Below are 19,664 nucleotides of genomic sequence, written 5' to 3'. Positions count from 1 at the left end.
ATGGAAATCTAGAATCTGGAAGAGTAGCCACCAGAATTAGGTGCACCACACACACACACACACACACACACACACACACACACACACACACGGAAGCATTGTGTCCATTCTGCTTGTACAATATTGGACTCTGTCAAAGCCTCCTCCCTAGCTCATCTCATTTAAACCTTCTCTGTGGACCTTTGTCAAACAACTAGGAATCTCCCTGTTGTAAAAACGAAGAAACTGTTGCAGAGGGAAGATGAGTCTGAAAGATGAGCCATCTAGTTCATGGAGCATATAAGGCCAGAAGACTGCACTTTTTACTCAAAGCTTAAGCTAAGGCACTTTCCCCCCAAATCTATCATGTTTTCTTTTAAAAATAATTATTTAGTAGTTTCCTAGTTAATATCTTTTCCTACCGTGCACACATGGTGGAAGGATATTTTCCTGGACCAAAATGAATTTATTAAGGTTTGGCCTCATTCACCCTGTGTTAATCCTCTAGATGCACCCACACACACCCGAAGTGCCCCTTTTGCCCTTTAGTTGCTCTCTGACACGGAAGGAGCCCCTCCTCTACTTTGTTCCGTTTGACCCAGGCACCTTAGGGCAGCCCCTTTCCAAACAATCCATTTCTAATTGGCTGTCAGCAGCCCCTTTCATCACTGAGCCTTAGCTTAGTTGAGACTAGCCAATCCAGTGTGGGCCACATGCCCAAGCCCTATCTGTAAGGCCGAAAGGTCATCACCTTCCTATATCATTGACCAAGTAGAGACTCTCTAGGTGGGCTTATACAGCAGCTGATTCCTTAGGAAAGGGAGCCAGGAAGTATGCAGTTGGGTATGTAACACTACACTCACACACACACACACACACACACACACACACACACACACAGGCACGCGCACGCGCACGCACAGGCACAGGCACACACTTGCATGTACACACATAAAGATATACATCTGCATGGGTAAAAGCTCTCTGTTTATTCCAGTAGTTTACTGGGAAGCTAATAATGCTCTAGGCACTTATGTTACATTACCTATCTCCTTTCATCCCTAGCTCCCATGTCCCCCTCCCCACTTACAGATAGGAAAACTGAGGCTCAAAGGTCTTACCTATGCTTCCTCCTTAGTACATAATTACTTCCTAAGTAACCACTTTCCTTCTGCCACATGATTCTCTCAGTTGAGAAAGGGTAGCCAATGATCAGAAACCTCTTCTGTTGACCGAAATATATGTTTTTATAATGAGAAAAGTTGGATGCTATGTCATTTAATTCAGAGCATGAGTTATGTTTTGGTGGGGAAAAAAAAGATTACTTAAATGTTACTTATTTGTACCTTTATTCTCTGACTTGTCCTAAGCAACTTGCTTGACCTCAGTAAAAAGGTATAATGCTTATTGCATTCACTAGCCCACACCAATGCTCAGCTGACAAGCACAGCCAAAGAAGCCATGGACTACCCTTTACACATGGAGAGTTTTCTAGGTTTCGTTTACCAGACACACAAATAAGATGTAAATGTTTAGGTTTTAACAGATTTTCTTCATTCTGTAGATACTCTGCGGGTCAGAGAGACCCTTAGGCCCTTCCAGAAACAAAAGGAAGAGAAGAGAGGGCCAGGAAAGGGATCTGTAGTGCCACCAGTAAGCAGACAGAGAGAAAAGGCCACACTCACAAATAATCAAAGTAATGCAAATTAAAACAACAATGAGGTCTAATTTTTCACCTATTAAATTAGCAATACATTTTTAAAATGATAAGGCTAACAAGTACCGTGAAACTGATAACACACCCACTGCGGGTAGTTGGTGTAAATTGGGAAGCAATTTGGTAGAATGAATAAAAAGCCTTAGAAAGTGTCTATGTTTGACCTCGTGCTTTCATTCCTAGGGATTTCCACAAAAGCAATAATAAAAGGAAAGAAAAACATAGCATGTATTGCTAGCATTTTGAAAGAAAAAAAAACATACCCAATAGTGATGGGATGAGTTATTAAATCATTAGATGTCTGCTCAATGAAAATATTATGCATCCATTAAAATTATTATTATAATGACTGTGTGGCACCATGGTGATGCTTATATTGGAGAAAAACAGGATATAAAATTATGCATGAGCTGTGATTACAAGTAATTTTTAAATGTCTGCATATAGACAAAGTGAATGTGTGAAAATGAAAATAGCCATAGAAGAATGCAGAATGAAATAGGTTTTTCACTAAAAATTGTTATGTTTATAGTTTCGTGTGGATAGTTTTGGCTTCTTTGGTGCATCAGTGTCAGAAGGCCAAGTTAGCTTCTGTTTCCTCTGCCTCTCCCAGGAGGCCATGCTTATAATAGCCTGGGGGCCATTCTTAGCAGACCTCTTGGCTTGTGGAGATGAGGTGAGAGGGCAAAGGGCCAGGACCCCAGTGCAAACCTAGACCTTCCTTCTTCCCACAGGACATCACTGAGAATGGCTGTGCGTCCTCTGCAGAAGATCCACTGCCAAAGACCATGCCATCCCCACAGGCAGAGGCCAAGGACCCCAAATTTCGAGAAGACCGGAGACCAATCACAGTCCACTTTGGGCAGGTATGTGTTCTGCCCGTCCACAGGGCTATTTGGTTTTTATGGTTTTGTTTGTATCAGAAGCTGGAGTGTGAGCAGGCAACAAGTTTGCACCCAGATCTCCAGCAAAGCAACTTCATGCTCTTCACACCGTCAAGTGTTTGACATAAACATATTTTGAAGGTGAATTTTCAAAAATCTGGGTGGGAACAACATGGCATTGGACATCACTAGCCCACGGTTAGATGGAGTTGTTGTTGTACCCTCTGCCTCCCCCACTCCTAGGCGCTGCATTTAAGGTGTCTGTTAGCCAAGTATCTCATCAGAACACTTTGGCATCCCAGGCCCTTCTTTGCACCTTCAAATAAAAGGCAACAAGCAAAGGCTTTTAAAAAAAAAAAGTCAATTAGGAGTTCTTTATTAATGTACTCCCTGAAAAATCAATATTGGGGGTTGCATTTCTCAGAGTAAACACCCTTGCTATGGTTCTAGAGATCCAACTCTTTACCCAACTGCTTGCAAGGACCTGAGTATTTTAAAAAAATTGTCTATTCATTTGATTTTATTTCTTTCCTCTTAATTAATACATTGTACTCTTTACAGAAATTGAAATTTCCATCCAATTCCTACCTGTGGTTATATTTTCAGTTAAAAGGATTATGTAGCCTTCCCTTTCTCTCTTCAATCAACTGGTCTAATTTCTCAAATAGAAATGTGTTGTATGTAGTGTGTGTGGTTTGGTGCTTTTGTTTGATTTGGTATATGAAACATGGCTATGTCAGGTATGGTTGTAACAAGAGTTTGTAAGATTTCTTGTTGTAGTTGTCATTTGTTTTTCTGGTGCTCGGGCTCTAACCAAGGACCTAGTGCTTGCTCGGCAAGCTATGCTGTACTACTGAGTTTAAATCATCTGAGTCTTTAGCTATTCCCCAGATGAAGTATGATAAAGCTAGTCTGTATGAGATTTTGTTTTGGTTTTTTAGATTTTACTTTCATGTGTATTTTTTTATTTTCCCCCATTAATTAATTTATTTATTCACTTTACATCCCAATTGCAGCCCCCTCTCTTCCAAGTCCACCCCTCACACAGCTCCTTCCCCATCCCACCCTCCCCTTCACCTCTGAGAAGGGAGAGGTCCCCCCTGGGTACCAACCCACCTGTGCACCTCAAGTCACTGCAGGACTAGATATATCCTGTCCCACTGAGGCTAGACAAGACAGCCCAGTTAGGGGAACAGAATGCATAGGCAGGCAACAGAGTCAGGGACAGCACCCCCTCCAGTTGTTGGAGGACCAGCATGAAGACCAAGCTACATGTCTACTACATATGTGCAGGGGGCCTGGTTGTATAACTTCTATTTACTGTTAGTAGGATTGCTATTTCACATCAAAAAGGACCTAGAATCCTTCATTTTAAATGTTTCTTATTTTAAGAGACATTCATTTATCAGGTGCCATTATGTATCAGGCATTGAACTATTTAAAAATAAAGCGAACCAGGCCCTTGAGATGGCTCAGCAGGTAAAGATGCCCACAGCCAAACCTGATAATCTGAGTTCAGTTCCCAGCGACTGCATGATAGGAGAAAACCAACTCTCCCTATTTGTCCTCTGACTTCCACATCTGGGCCTGGGCACACACACACCCCATATACATAAGCAAACACATATACACGAAAAATAAATAAAAGCATAAAAAGAAAAAGAACTAGCAAAACAGCCACTGTGGGTTCTTACTGCAAAACATGAACTGACACATGAAATCACTCTCTTCTAATCAGTCTTTTCGGGTCCACACCTCGTCAATTGGGGAAATCTACCCCTCTTCTAATTTTATACTTTAAGGGATGTCATAGAACCTGGCATATCCTGTAAAGCAGAAGCGCTGCCTAACTAGCCATTCTCTTCAAAGCGCACCAGTGTCTGCACCCTGAGGACTGGCTCCTCTGGGGCTCAGGCACTGCTGGAGGGACCCTTACTTCAGTTCCTGGCCATGTTTGCTGAAAGCACAGCCCTGGTTATCACCAGCATGGCATTCCAGAGTCGGCACAGCCCTGGTTATCACCAGCATGGCACTCCAGAATCAGCTCCCAGCTTTTCTTTGTCCTCATTCCTGCACATTCGAACCTGCCCATGAAAGGAACCCTCACTGGAGTGGGGAGCCCATTACAGAGAAAGAGGAGGCGGGGGAGAGGGAATTCATGGTGTTAAACATTCCATTTTCAAAACACACAAAAAAGGAGGCCCTATTTGAAATAGAGAGACCTTCTTTCCATTTCACCAAGAAATAGAGAGATGCTTTAATGTCATTCCCAGCTAAATGCAGAATAAGAGTGTGTGTGCTCACACGGGTGGGGGATAAACAATTAAAAAGCCACCCCAAACTCTGTTGAAATAAGAGCTGGCTGTGCCTTCACAGGTCTGCAAACTGGAGAGGATGAAAGTGGCTCCCCCCACCCCCGTTTGTCACTTCCCTCACGTGGCTGCCAGCATTATGCAAGTGTACAGGAAGGCAGGAATTTTTTTTAATGCCTGCATACGGATTAAGGTCAAGCCCCTAGTATCAGCCATGCAGCGGGTTCTCCCTTCCAGCTGCAGCCACAGAGCCTACCCACAGCCGCGAGATGCCTTAATTGAGACGTGCTGTCAAAGTGACAAACACATTTGCATACAGTCTACACTCTATTTATTTTCTCTGGAAAGGTCTACAGTCTGCTGTTGGTTGAACATTCTTAATCAGTTTGCTGTAAGTGAACCGCCAGCTAGCTCACTTGAGCAGGGCCCCTTCTTATTAGGTGACAGATTAGCAGAGAGGAGGGGGATAGAGAAACCACAGACACCCCCTTTGTTTTTTTAATTCTTTCCAGCTTTGCCCCTTGGTGGGTTGTCCTTTGGTCCTTCCCTAGGACCTTCTCTGATGGGCCGCTGATCGCAGGAGTACAATCCTTCTGGCCAGTCTGAGTTTTACAGACTTCTAACAGTTCCAAAATGTTTGCTACATTCTTCTGTGTTTTCCTCACTTGGCATTGTTCTCTAAACCGTTTGAACCTGGTATGTATCCAAACTGTAGCTTCGTCTTATGGTGTCTCTAAAGTCATGGATTCAGCATACTAGTCCAGTTTTTTTCTAATCTATAGTAACGTTTGAATGTTCACTTATGATTCACCAGTGCTACTCATATAGCCCTAGCATGTAAATCCTCTTCTTGAGGGTGGAGGAACAAGCTTTATAATATCTTATATGACAGCAGGGCCCATTGACCTTGTTTTATGGATCAAGAACTGAAAGACCTGAGGGGACCCGCTCAGACCCACATCATCAGGATGGACACTCCAAGCAGTGTGACTCAAACCCCAGTCAGATGGTACCTGCGAATCCCCTGAACATTCCCACTCTGGGCTTACATTCCTGTGGATTTTTTCAAGTCCACTTACTTAGCTAGAGTTGGGTTAGTACTACATGTCTATAATCTTAGGCCTTGGGAAGCTAAGGCAGGAACAACACAAGTTTGAAGCCAGTCTGGTCTCAAAAGTCTCAATGGACACATCCTACAGGGTGACAGTAAAAGGCCCTCTACAGAGTCCTCAGCAGTATGGAAGTAGCTGACAAGAGAGGATCTCAGTGCCAAAAGAAGCCCCTTTCGGGAAGAAAAGATAGTTTCTTACCTGATGCTCTCCTCAAGGCTAGGACTGTGCCTCTATTTGCATACACACAGTTTCATCTACACACCATAAAATAAGTAAGCACCCAGACTCCACCACTGTCGGACATAAGGATGGAGACAGGCCTACAAATGAAAGAGGGGGGAGAAGAGGAGAGGGAGAAGGAGAAGGAGAGAGAAGGGGGGCTCAGAGGACAACTTCAGTTCTCTTCACCGTGTGAATCCTGAAGATCGAATACGTTGTCAGGATGGGCAGCAGGAACATCTGCCCACTGAACCATCTTGCCAGCCCCTAAAATGCAAACCTTTTAAATAAAGGCTAAAACTAGGCAAACTGTTTTACCCTGAAATCCTAGCACTTGAGGGGGAATGGAGGCAGGAAAATCAGAGTTTGAGTCCAGCCTGGACTACATAGGGATGCTGACTCACAAGAAATAGAGTAAAAGGAGGATACTATGTAAGTCCTAAGGCCAAGTGGTTGCTAAGTTGTCGCTTCAGAATTTAAAGGACTGAGTTACCCCTTGCAGGATCAGTAAACAGTGTCACAGTTGCTCCAAAGCACCTACTAAGGGGAATCTATGGAAGGGAGGAAAGGGCATGTCCAGTCCCTTCCGAGACCCCCTAGAGAAGCTGGAGTCCAGGAAGAGGTAAAAAAGACAGAGAAGATAGGCTAGAGATTCAAATTCCATGTTTCACTCTTCTGAGATGGGGAATGGGACTTCCTTCTTGTCCCTGGCTGTAGAAGGGGTGAAGAAGCAGGGGCCTCCCCAGCCGAGTGGGAGCACCCACAGGAACAACATCATGCTATGGCCCTTCTCCCTTGGCAGAAGTCAGCAGAGCTGGTACCTTCTATAGAAGCTGTTCTCTGCATCTAGTGAAATGGCCAAGCTACCAGGCAGGTACTTTGAATATCTGTGCTCACTGAAATGCTTCATGACCATGAGCTAGGAAGGAAACCAGTTTGGCTGTGCTGGCATGGTTCACTCGTGTCTACTCTTGAACCAGCACAACTCCTCTGCTTCTCTTGAATGCAACCCTCCCTCCCTGCTAGAGAGCTGGACAAATGCTGGAGTCCAGGGATGCTTGCTGCTAGCCCTGAGTGCAGGCTGCCAAGGCTCATTGAGAAAGAAGTGGGAGGACCAGTTCTCAGACCTTCCAGGCTTGCTTCCTTTCCCACAGTTCAGTGATCTACAAAATGAGTAACTGCTTGTTTTCTAATATACAGATTCCAAAACATACATCTTAAAATGTGCTTCTCTACTCCTTCCGTTTGAACAAGGGAATATGAACTTTTCTAATGTAAAGTTTCAAAAGCTGTTTAGAGGCTAAAGTGACGGCTCGGTGGTTTAAAGCACTGGCTGCTCTTCCAAAGGACCTGAGTTTAATTCCCAGCACCCACATAGAGGCTCACAACCACCTGTACCTCCAGTTCCAGATGATCTAGCATCCATGTCTGGCCTCCATGGGCACCAGGCATACACTTAGGGCATAGGCATGCATATAAGCAAAATACTCATTTGTATGAAATAATTTAAGTTTGTTGTGTTTTGTTGAAGCAAGGTCCTGGCTATCCTGGAGCTTGCTTGCTGTATAGACCAGGCTGGCCTTGAACTTGCTAAGATCTTCCTCCCTCTGCCTAGGATTAAGGCATAGACCACCATGCCTGACCCTTAATTAAAAATTTTTAGAAGCTGTTTAAACCAGAATCCTAATAAAGTACCATGGTAGCTCTCTAGTAAGCTGTGACAGAGGTTTGAGCACCATCCTAAGACCAGCTCTGGAAACATGGCCATAAGCATGAGCCAGTCTTATGATGAGCTGAAAATGCTACTGAGCCAACAAATGCCCTCAACAGCTTTGGCTCTGAGTGTCCTGAGAAGTTCCTTCTGCCCATTGAGCTTGGAAGTGCCATTCCTCACTCACACCTCCAGAGGTGTCCTGTGTTCTCATGACACCTCAAACACAGACCCCCCCCCAACTTGAACATACAGTCCCTGACAGACTCCTTCCACATCCTCATCTCCCACCTCAGAACATGATCCACACTAACCCTGAACCCTGCTCAGTCCTCCCCTCTCCATTACCCCTCCCACAGCCTTGATAACAGGCCAAATGACCACTCACATGCACTGTGCCTCCTGATTGACACTCCTCTGCAGGACCCCACAGCCTCTCAGACAGCCATCGCACTACCATTTTCCTAGACCCCCCCTAACAATTCCATCTTCCCACTTGACTTGACCCAAGAGGTACAAACTCAGAGCAGGTCCCTTTATTAATCTCCTGGCTCCTGTAGAAAGCCAGAAGAACCTTTAGGTTCTTCTCTTCACCTCATCCCAGGACTCTGCACACGCCAATCTGTCACACAGTCTCGTGATCATTTCTTTAGTACCTATCTTCCTCCATAACATAAACCTCTTTGAGGTCCACAGTCTTCAACAGGACCTGGCATGGAGCTAGCAGTCTATAAACACACATTGGTTTTATTACTACCACACATGTTTAAATTGGACTGTAACTAATTAACTATTGTTTGACTTCCCCCTATGTATACCTCAAGTTATTTGGTTTCATTACAGTTGCTATACTTATAATTCTGTTCATTTGGGGGGAAAATGAATAATCCATTAGTGCTCAAAAACTACTTGTGAATTCCCTTTCCATAAATAAGGATCCATTTATAAGTTGAGGCAGCTTTGAGTGTTAAGAACTTGGATCCTGTCACATTGTACTATTTGTGTCTTTATGAGGTCCTAAGGTCAATCATAAATGCCCCATGGGAAAGTGAGGGACAAGTCAGAGGACTGAGGCACTCTTCTTCTACACCCCAAGGTCACATGGACCTATTCAAGACAGAGAGGGAAGTGTTGTCAGAGGAAGAGGCCCCCATCTCTGAGATACAAAGAATATAAGTTGCAGACATCAGGCCTGCAATCCCAGAACTTCAGAGGCTGAGACAGAAAGATTGCCATAAGTCTGAAGCCATTCTAGGCCACATAGGGAAGACTCTGTCTCAAAAACTACGTATTTGGGGGCTGGAGAGTTAGCTCAGTTGCTAAAGTGCATGCCATGCAAACATGATGATCTAAATTTGATCTCCAGTACCCTTGTAAAAAGCAGTGAGGTATGTATGTGTCAGTATCCCCAGGGCTCAGCAGGCCTATTCAGGCAGGTCCTTGGTGGACTTGTTGGCCAGCCAGTCTAGCCAAAACTTCAAACCCCAGGCTCACTGAGAGACTTTGTCTCAAAACACAAGATGGAGAGTCATTGAGAAAGACACCAGCCATTGACATCTGGCCTCCATATATGCACAGGCAGGTAGGTATGCACACCTACAGACATGCATGCACACACACTACACATGTGCTCGCCAGTGAGTCAGTCATAATAATAATAAGAGAGCTCAGATGATGGAAACTCAAGAGCCTGAGGTGGAAAGTCAGTAGATTTCTGTTTCAACATGTAGTGTGGCCTCCTTAAGAAGTATTCTTATTTTGGGGAGCTAGCAATACTAGAGAACTGAGCAGTGTGGGCAGAGGTCTTGGTGTAGTATGGATACAATCTTCAGAACCCTGCCTCAGAATAGCACCTGTCAAACTGCACCAGTTCCACTCAGCCCAGGTGAAGGATGGATGTGGAAAGTCAAGATGACAGTCCATCTCCGCTGCCACCTGCTCCTCTTAGGACCTAAGGGCACCTATCTTACATATTTGGCATCTGGCCATTCTTAAGAGCAGCTGAGGGAGAAGGGTAGCACTAAGTTTCTCACGACCTGCCAGGTGCTGTGCTGAAACCTGGGGCCCCAGTTCTAGCTTCAGCCGCCACAGTTGCCGCTGCCATTGCAGTGGACCAAGCTATGTGATCCACCAGGCCATCTTGTTGGGGATGGGTCTCAAGGCTTATCCCTTTTTCTGAGAACAGGACAGGCATGGAGATAATAAGGACTTGTCCCAGAGTGTGCAGCTCAGAAGCAGAAGTCAGAGTTCATTTCAGGCCATGTCCTGGCCTGAAGCTTGGAGCTTCCCCAGCTCTGCTGAGAACATGGTGATTTCTTGATGGGTGCATACTGTTAGTCTGGTGCAGAAGCTGAGCCAGTGGCCCAGGATCTCATGATATGGAACCACAATAAGGCTTTGTTTCTGGTTGCCTTCCAGACCTTAGACCGTCCTTAACATTTCTGTGTCTCAGTTGGTGCCAAGACAAGTATACTGGTATCCTGCACCTGGTGGAGATACCATAAGCCAAGTCCACCATTAATCTCAAAGGCATGCTGGGTACTCTCCTGGTGTGTGTGAAGGAGGTGAGTTCAGGAGAACTGTGTGGGCATGTGTAGGAGTTGACAGGTATTGGCTAGAACAGGTACCAATCCAGCGCTGAAGACCAAGGAAGGACTTATATTAGAAATTTATATTGATTGGGGTATGTGGACTCTCAAGTGATATCTCCAAATTCCAGTTTAAAAAAAAAAAAAAAAGGAATTGTTGGTTCATATTGGCTGTAATTATGGTCTAACTCTGGTACCAAATCAAGTTAGCCAGGCCTTTCCCCCACTTTTTCAAGTACCACTCTTAACACCCTCCTATGCAGTGGTCACATGACTTACCACTGCAGAACACATCCTTCTAGCTAGAAGATAAGGGTGAGAAGTAACTTTTCCCCACAAGGTGTGACTGTCACTGGCTGAACTAGCTGGGGTTCCGACCCTGTTTCCTAGCTAGTTACCATGGCTAAGAGGTCTCCTGTGTACAGTGGACATATCTCATTAATACACATACCTCAGAGATGAAGGAGTAATTTCTGCAAAGGAGCTGGAAGGTGGTTCTCAAAGGGAGGAGGACTAGACCAAACAGTGTGCAGGAGCCCCAACAGGAAAGTATCCTTGCCTCTTGTCCTGTTCCAGAGAAAAGTTCTTACCGAGAGCTGAGGGGAACCTATGATCACAAGAGCATGCTGAGTCAAAGGCAGACATCAAGCTGAACACCAGATTTAAAAAAAAAAAAAAAAAAAAAAAAAAAAAAAAGCACCAGGCTGTGGTGGTGTACGCCTTTAATCCCAGCTCTCAGGAGGCAGAGGCAGGTGGATCCCTGAGTTCAAGACCATCTTACAGAGCTAGTTCCAGGGCTACACTGAGAAACCCTGGCTCAAAAAAAAAAAAAAAAAGTGGGGGAGGACAGAGGGAAGAGGACAGGCATGTAGGCATGTCAGTGTGTGCCAGCCAGGGAGATTAGAACTTAGGGTCCCAGGTGAAAGGCATGATGCTTCTTGAGAGGGAAAGTGGCAGGGTTGGCAGCAGTCATAACCATGTCTTTGTCACTGTAAAAGCAGGCACTGCAGTCACTGGACCCCTTATGACACAGAACCCCCAGTCCTGTAGCTCCTGTTTCACAGTCAGCAAGCTAAGAGATATCCCCAAGGCCTTGTCTGCCGTTTGCATTTAAACCCCAACTGTTTTGGTCTCAGTCTTGTTCTCCTACCCAACCCATAGGGACCTGTCACTTCCTCAGTGTCAACTTGAACATGTCACTACAACCTGGCTTCAGTGTTCAGTAACTAGACCACAGTCTTGAACCTAACACCAGTGGGAGCAGCGTCTTCCAGCCGTGCCCTAGTTACACAGGGAAGGCTCCGAGACTGAGAAACTACACTTGGCTGCTATATAGACCTTTCTAGGGTGAGCTGTAGACTTCCTAGTCCTAGACTCCCCACCCCTACCCTGGGTAGTCAGCACTTGCTTTGTCCAGTGCTTAACTGGAGAATGCTTACCTTTTAAACAGTATTAGCCCAAGGTATGACCTCAAGAAAGGTCCAACTAAAACTACCAAAGAATAGAATCTGACACAGTTCTGACCAATTGATATTCTTGTTCTAAGCAGGAAGAACGTCTGAGTGGGCTCTGTGCCTGGGAACTGTATCTTGTCCTCCCTTCCCATAGATGGCGCCCTTCCAAGGTGCTGACCTCTAACATCACCTGGTGGAGAGCCCTAGGTGGATGTGCCTACAGTTTCTAGCACCACTTTTATTATGGCATCTCCTACTGTCACTTTCTTTTTATTTTTTTTTTTTCTTTTTGGTTTTTCAAGACAGGGTTTCTTTGTACAGCTCTGGATGTTCTAGAACTCCCTCGGTAGACCAGGCTGACCTCAAACTCAGAGATCAGCTTCCTCTACTTCCCGAGTGCTAGGATTAAAGGTGTACACCACCACTGCCTGGCTCTCGGTATCCTTGGCTAGGCAGAAAGCTCTTCTCAGTGGCCATTATGTGTACCAGGAGCTACCTGTCACATATCTTACATCCAGTCGTGATCTGGGCACTGCTGATGGACCAAGGGAAATATTAACCTACCCATGCCCTTGAGAAGGGAGTCACAGGACCAACCAAGAGATGTAGTATAAGAAGGGGTCAGATTCACTGAGGAGGTTCTCATAATAGCATGGACCTGCTGTGCTGGAGCAAATCCCTCTCCGAGCCTCATGTTACTTAATCTTTCAACAGCCTGACACAGTGGATGCAAATGTTTTTCCTACAGAGGTAAAGCCACCTGATCAAGGCAAGAGTTCAAGCTAGGCATACCCATTCGATGCCAGAGCTTGGGCTCTCCTCACCTTCCACCACGCCATCTTCATCAACTCTGCTTGCTTCCCCAGGCATTGGTTGACTTTCTAGGTCAAGGTCACTTTGCTGCTATTCTCCCTTTCCTGTCTAAGACTCATGCCTTCTGCCTGTACTTAGAACTTTATGTCATCCCAACCCCAGTTACTTTAACACAGCGTTTTCTGTATGCCCACCAGGTGCCTAGCAGTGTACTCAGCAGAGACATAGGTATTCTCATTTCCTCTCCCCACAGAAGAGAGAGCTGGGGGGGAGGGGTAGCAGCAGTTTTCTATATCCAAGGCTGCATGCCAACCTTCTGCACATCACTCCCATCTTAGGAGCAGACAATCTGAGGCCTTGGTCTTTCTGCCAACACAACACTAATCCTTGCAGGACTTCCCTCATCTGACATGTTTGAGGCATGGCAGGTGCAGAGACCTCTGGGTCACAGAAAATGAGATTTTTCTGCCTCCGTGGCTCAGTGGCTGGGAGAAGCAGTCTACAAATGCTACAAAGAGGAAATGTTAATGTACACAGTGTACTGGTCACAGTGGGCACAAGTGCTGGGAGTAGAGAACAGAGTGGCATCTTAGAGGAGGGACATTCCAACTGGATCTAAAGAGGTTCTCCATAATACTCACCATGTACCAAATAGAGCCAGAGTGGGGTGAGCATTCCAGACAAGAGAATGAACTTTAGGGAAATTGGGGCCAGTATGGGCACCAGAGGCCAGCAGGTAAGAGCTGGACAGTAGCCAAGCCTTGGGGGATTACACCCCATGAGTGAGTTGGAGCCAGGAACAGGTTGTGTCCAAGGGACTGATAAATGGGACCTGAATTACTGGGACAGAATAGGTAAGTTAAAAAGACCACGAATGACATCACTAATATTTCAGGCGAGCTTGGAGAGCTCAAGCAAGGGTGTCGATTCATGAGTGGAGACTCACAGGCAGAGCAGAGCTCTCAGTCAGCTAAGTGCCCTCCACAGGAGCTATTGGAGTTTGAGGCAGAGCAACACAAAGCTAGACACTGGCTATATATGTCTTCTCAACGTACTCAGAGGTTTGCAGCACAGCCTGTGAGAGACGGGACAGACTGCACACACTGCACAGACCAGCTGAGAGATCCAGCACTTCCTTCAGTGAAATGGGTGCATCCCTCCTGTCCTTACAGCCCAGTTTCTTCTCCCAGTCATGTGCTTTTGTATTCAACTCCCCATGGCTTCCTCCTTCTATCCCAGACTGTTGTGATCTCCCTCCCCAGATGGTTAGCACTTCACCATCGCAGGGATGTTATGCTAAAACAACTTACAAACATGGCTTTAAAAATGTAAGCCTGTGCCATGCTGGGTAGAGAACATGGGTCATTTCAAGCCAGCCACCGGCCATTTTTGCAAATCCTTAGGAACCACACAGGGCAGCTTGCTAGGCCTTTTACACCAAGGATCCCATAAATAAATCAAAAAAAAAAAAAAAAAAAAAAAAAAAAAAAAAAAAAAACGTATCGTGGTGCATACAGGCTGGACTATATAAATAAAGTGTATTTACAAAATAAATGCATCAATATATTAGTGTTCAGCCATAACCAAATCACCTAGTTTAATAGTTGTAGGGGCTGCAAGGAGCTGCCAGGTGACTGGCTTCCATCCATCAGCAGGCATCAGCATTAGAAATGACCACCAGAGGGAGGGAGAGGCCTCCTGCCCAGTGACCTTGAGGCCTCTGGTTTGAGGCAACTGGTGAGATCACAGGTGGGTACCCTGACACACAGCCTTTCTGCCAAGGTGTGACACCTACTGCGGCCGTGTGTTCCTGCAGATGTCTGAGGTCTGCTGCCGAGCAGAAGGCTGATTAGCACCGAGTTGCAGGGTGGAATGGGTTGCACCTCCAGGAAGATGGCTGGCTGGGCCAAAAGGATTCTCTAATTATGCAGATTCACTTTGGCTTGCTAGTGAGTAGACTTCCTAAGTGACTCTTCTGGGAACCCTGTAACTTTCAGCCCCCCACCGTGAAAGTAGGGCTGGGTTTTCACAGAGTCTGTGTCCATCTCTTCCACCCCTCTCTGAGCTCTGAATCCCACTAGGCATCTGGCTCCAACATCTGGAGCTCAGGAGAAGTAGCTGACAGAATGGCTGGAGTGGGCACCCCTCCCCTTGGTTGTAATGGCACAATGCTGGATTTCAGTATTTTAAATGAAAAATATATGCAGTTAGCTGTGCGCTGACAGTGTCCTTGAGGATTTGACAGTGAGATTTTCCAGCAGTTGGTCTTCGTTAGGATCCTGGCAGTGTTTAATAAGGCAGTGGAACTGCTGGCACCTTGGGCTCCTGTTTGTTCTCCGAGGGCTCGGGGCTGCTGCGGTAAGCACACCGACCAGAGCTGATCATTACAAGGGCGTACGCCACCATGAATAAAAATGTCACACGTTTTCCCATCTCACAGCGGTACAAAATGTCAGTCCTGTCAAACACACATTGCAGGGAGCTGTGTGCAGTCCGTACAAATTGGAAAGCTGCATATTCCCCCAGCCTTCTGATATTCTTCATTTGAAGCTGAAGAAAAACAGTTGTTAACCTATTAGCTGGGATTTTAAACTCTGCTGAGGCTCTGGATGGTAGACTCTGACACAGATAGGAATGTATTCCAGGGTCCAGGAATTTTAAACCAAGTTCTCCATCCATTTGTTCCTAGATGTAGGGAGAAAAAAAAACAGATCCACTCCCCTGTCTAGCAAACCCAACTGTCTTTCTTTCTTTAACAGACACACTGAGGAAATTTTGGGATATTTCATATCTAAGCTTCCTAATACTTCTATACCTGCATTCCACTAAAAGAAAAGAAAGAAAGAAAGAAAGAGAAAGGTTCTTGCTTTGGGAAATAGCCCTAGAGCTCAACCTAGTAAGTTAAGATACCTCTAGGTTAGGGTTGTTCCTGGCTTGACGGTGATGGCACACACCTTTAATCCCAACACTCAAGAGGCAGAAACAGCTGAATCTCTGTGAGTTTGAAGCCAGCCTAGTCTACAGAGTTCCAAGACAGCCAGTAATACATACAGAGAACCCCTGTCTCAAAAAGAGGGGTGGAGGGGTTGCTGATCAGAAGCAAGCCAGGACTGTTACTAATGCTAAAGACAAAGTGACACAAGTGATGGGGGTGACCTGTTGGTATAGGTGCTTGGTAAAGGCCTGAAACCTGCTGCTAGGGACTCACTCATGGGAGGACATCTGTACTGTTATTTCCATAGGCAGGCCCGTACCAGAAACTGGAAGTCTCTGTGTGAGCCCCTAACCTCCCCCATCACCACTAAAGATTGCCCTTCTTAGGGAAGAGAGGAAGCAAGATGTCCCACTCTTAGGAGTAGGAAGAAGGGAGAACACTCAAGGAAAGCAGCCCTGAGGGTAGCAAGATTCCATCAGGTGGGTGAGTAAGGGCTGATATAGGACCAGTGTGTGTTGAGAAGGACACAGGCACATGCAAGATAGAGCAGCTGCTCTGAGGGATGGTAACAGAGGGCCACTTGTGGTGGGCTAAGAGGTGAGGCCATGGGAACAAGGCCTGGGGCTTGCCAAGCATAGGTATTTGACCAATTCTGGGCTGGGAAGTGAGAGGTTGTGGAATTTTCTTATCTGTACCACTGCAAAATTAGGTGGAAGCTTTTGTTCTTACTTCTTAACGGCTGTACTGTTTGGAGTGGACACCATCCCAGAGATGATAAATGAGTCTTGCTTTTGCTGAGCTGGCCCTGGCCCTTAATGTACTGAGCAAAGCTCACCAAGCAAAGCACAGGCCTGAGAAATGCAGGCCACTTTTCAGACAGACCTTCCCGTGGGGTTGAGCAGAGTTCACGGTATAGAGAGCTCCAGGATGTCAGGGAAGAGCATCATGGCGGGTTGGGGGAGCAGTGCCCTGGGCTCACGGAGCATATGTCACCACTGCCTTCCACTGCTCTGTGCATGTTGTGTATCATGGAAAGTGTATGCACTCGTGGGCATACCTGGGCTTTAATTGTGTCTGTGCCACCTGTTAGCTGTGAGGCTTGGTCTAGATGTGTCACTGTTTCTACCTTTTAAAGCAATATTCCCTTCTCTGTATCATTCTTGAGACCAGTTATCTGCTGAGTTCCTAGCATAGACATGTGCCAAGAGCCAGCAGCCCCTCTTGTTATCAAAGAACATCTGGAGGTCTTTCTTCTCACCTCACTACCAGTGAGACTCCTGGACAGTGTCACCCAGGCACCCTCAATGGCACCCCAGATGGCCATCAGGTGGAGGGAGCAGAAAGGCACCTGCCTCCTGCTTCTGTTTGGGTGAAGAATAGTACAGTCAGCAGAGCCCCTGTCCACCCTCCAGCCGCATCTGGTACCCGACCTCCAACAGCCAATGGGATGCCACCTATTCAGGCCCTGCACCTGCACCAACTAAAAACAAAGGGCTCCCCTCCCCCGGCCCATGTCTGGGCCTCCTCCCTCCCCTTCCACTGTCCCCCAAGCTGGCTGGGTCACCCAGCCACCATGCAGCCTTCCCTCCCAGCTGCCTGGCTGCTTTTGTTCAGCATGTGAACTTCCCCGTCAGCGGGGCTCCTTGCACGGGAAGTAATCAGGAATCTTGACAAGGCTTCAAACCACAAATGCCACTACAAATTAACCAGCACCACTACAAAATACTACTCCTGTCAACACTGGAAAGAGTGCGCAGCTATTCAGAGCGGCCTGAGAGGCTTTCAGCACAGCACGCACGCGTGGAAGGCAGGGTATGGCAGAGAGCCCCAGATCTTGAGCCCAGCCTTTCTGGAGACCACTTGCCCAGACCCCTCCACAAGTGCTGCACCTATCCTTCAGGACCACCTTCAGTCCCAGATGCCCTCTCAGCCCTCGCACAGGTGGCACCTCAGGACAGCAAACAATGGGCATATGAAAACCACCCTGTAGGCAACAAACAGGCGGAGGCTGAAGCACATCCTAGGTGTCTGTCTTCCAGTATACTGGGAGGGAAGATGAGAGACTTCTGTTTCTCTGCCTATACAAAAGGACCCAGGCAGAGCCTTCATCCCAGGCTGTTCAGCACCACTGGCATGTTCTGGGTACTCCTAGCCCTTCAAGGGAGCTCCTAACCCCCGACTTCTCTTCTACAGAGAGCCCCTTCCTACCAAGTTGTGTGGGTAGGCTCTCAGCAAGCAGATGGCCACTCTATCGTCAGCTATGAGGTCAGGGTCCTTCCTGTTCAGCATTTTTGCAAGAATATTCACCAGACAAGAGCTTGTTACCTCTGCAAATGCTTTGAGACCAAGGATCCCCCACTTCTTTCTCATGTCCTGCTAAGCCTCTCAGGTCCAGAACACATCACCAGGGCCTGGTATGCTCCAGCTGGCCTGGCTGAAACTCTGAAGCAGAGACAAGCATTTGATCCTCCCCAGCAAGCAGGATCAGCTCAGTCGTGGCTGGGTAAAGAGAACTGGAAATAATGACAGGAGTTGGGGGACAGAAGAGAGCCATGCCTCTGAGAGCTGGTTGGGCATTTCAAAGGAAACACTCCACAAAAATATCACTTCAATACACTCCCTTTTGGAGGCATATCAAAAGAAGCCCTCTTTTATTTCCATACCTTGCATAATAGCAGATTTCCAGTCCCAAAGAGTAGCAGAGCCTTGCTCCTGGCCCAGAGACCCTTTGTAAAGCCATAGAAAGCTTTGTCTTCCCCTCCCAACAGGGTCTGATTCACACACAGGTCAGATTATTGATGTGAATACTAGCCAGGAAAATTAACCAGGTGAACTCTTCCCTCATTAAATAGCAACAGAGTGTAATTGTGAATTCTTTCACGCCTGCTCTCTTCCCAGCACATTCCCAAGACAAACTGAGAAACCCGGGCCCCATCCAGCTTCCCCTCAGCCTCTTTGATGGAGCCAGATGAGGTCTGTGGGGAAGGAACGATGCAACTCACAAATAGCCCAGAAATGATTGAGGTCATCTTTAGGACCAGCCTTAGAGACCAGTTCTCACAGGCAGCTGCCCCATTGGTCATGCCCACCTTTTCTGGCAGAGCTTCCTCTCCAAATATCCTCCCAGGGAAAATTGTTTCTTCTCCCTCTCCCTTGCATGCCCCAAGCTTGGCATGCATAGTCCTTGGGTTTCATCAAACAAACATTTGTCTTCCTTGACCTCAGTGACTACCCAGCCTCCTAACTAACAATTCATATCCTTTTGCATCCCTTTTTTCTCCACAGTGAAATGTGACTTCTACCTCATAAGGACATTAAAGGGTTAGTCCTAGAATGGTCATCCATTAAAGATGGAGGGATTTCATGTCCGTTCCTAAACAGCCCCCTGTCCCAACGTAGACATCATAGAACTCCCCACAAGCAGCCAATAATTGTCTTAAGATGGTGACCCTCTTCTGCAGGCCTGTCTCCTGCTTCTCTGTGTGTCCCTACGCAAGACCTCAACCCCCCCTCAGCTATGGAATCCAAAGCAGCAACCCTCACTCCCTGTGGAGGAATCTCTGAGGTAGCAGATGTGCCAGATTGACAGCCAATGCCCATGACACAGTCTCCTCCCCAGACATCTGAGATGCCCCCCTCCTTTCTCATGTACACTAAGCTGTTGACCCCCTGACCAAGTCACTGCCTAGCAGATGAACATTTTCCATCCCATAGCCATGCGCAGGATGCCCACTCATCTGTGCAGGGTGCCCGCTCAACCATGCTGCCCAGGTAATTAAGTTGATATTCCAACGCCACTTCCCCCCTGACCTTTTAGAAACAATGTGTTTTGCTGCATCAACAAATTAACTGCAAATCAGATGCTGTCCATGTAAATGTGGATTTCATATCCAATGAGCATACTTACCTGGCCCACACAGCTGACAGAGAAATACCCAGG

The 19,664-nt window shown here is 46.6% G+C and overlaps 1 protein-coding gene across 7 annotated transcripts in view; it reads left to right on the top strand.

Moving 5' to 3' along the window:
- Dennd1a (DENN domain containing 1A) overlaps nucleotides 1-19,664 on the top strand; it is a 463,938-nt gene that overhangs the window by 416,371 nt on the left and 27,903 nt on the right. For all 7 annotated transcript variants that reach the window (XM_076928664.1, XM_076928662.1, XM_034495130.2 and 4 more), the window contains one exon: nucleotides 2,431-2,562. In XM_076928664.1, coding sequence (XP_076784779.1) covers nucleotides 2,431-2,562 — 132 coding nt within the window. The remainder of the gene's footprint in view (nucleotides 1-2,430; nucleotides 2,563-19,664) is intronic.

Source organism: Arvicanthis niloticus, chromosome 2, assembly GCF_011762505.2.
Source record: "Arvicanthis niloticus isolate mArvNil1 chromosome 2, mArvNil1.pat.X, whole genome shotgun sequence".
Taxonomy (NCBI): Eukaryota; Metazoa; Chordata; class Mammalia; order Rodentia; family Muridae; genus Arvicanthis; species Arvicanthis niloticus.
Note: the sequence above shows the minus strand (reverse complement) of the source record. Positions and strands in the feature narration are given on the sequence as shown.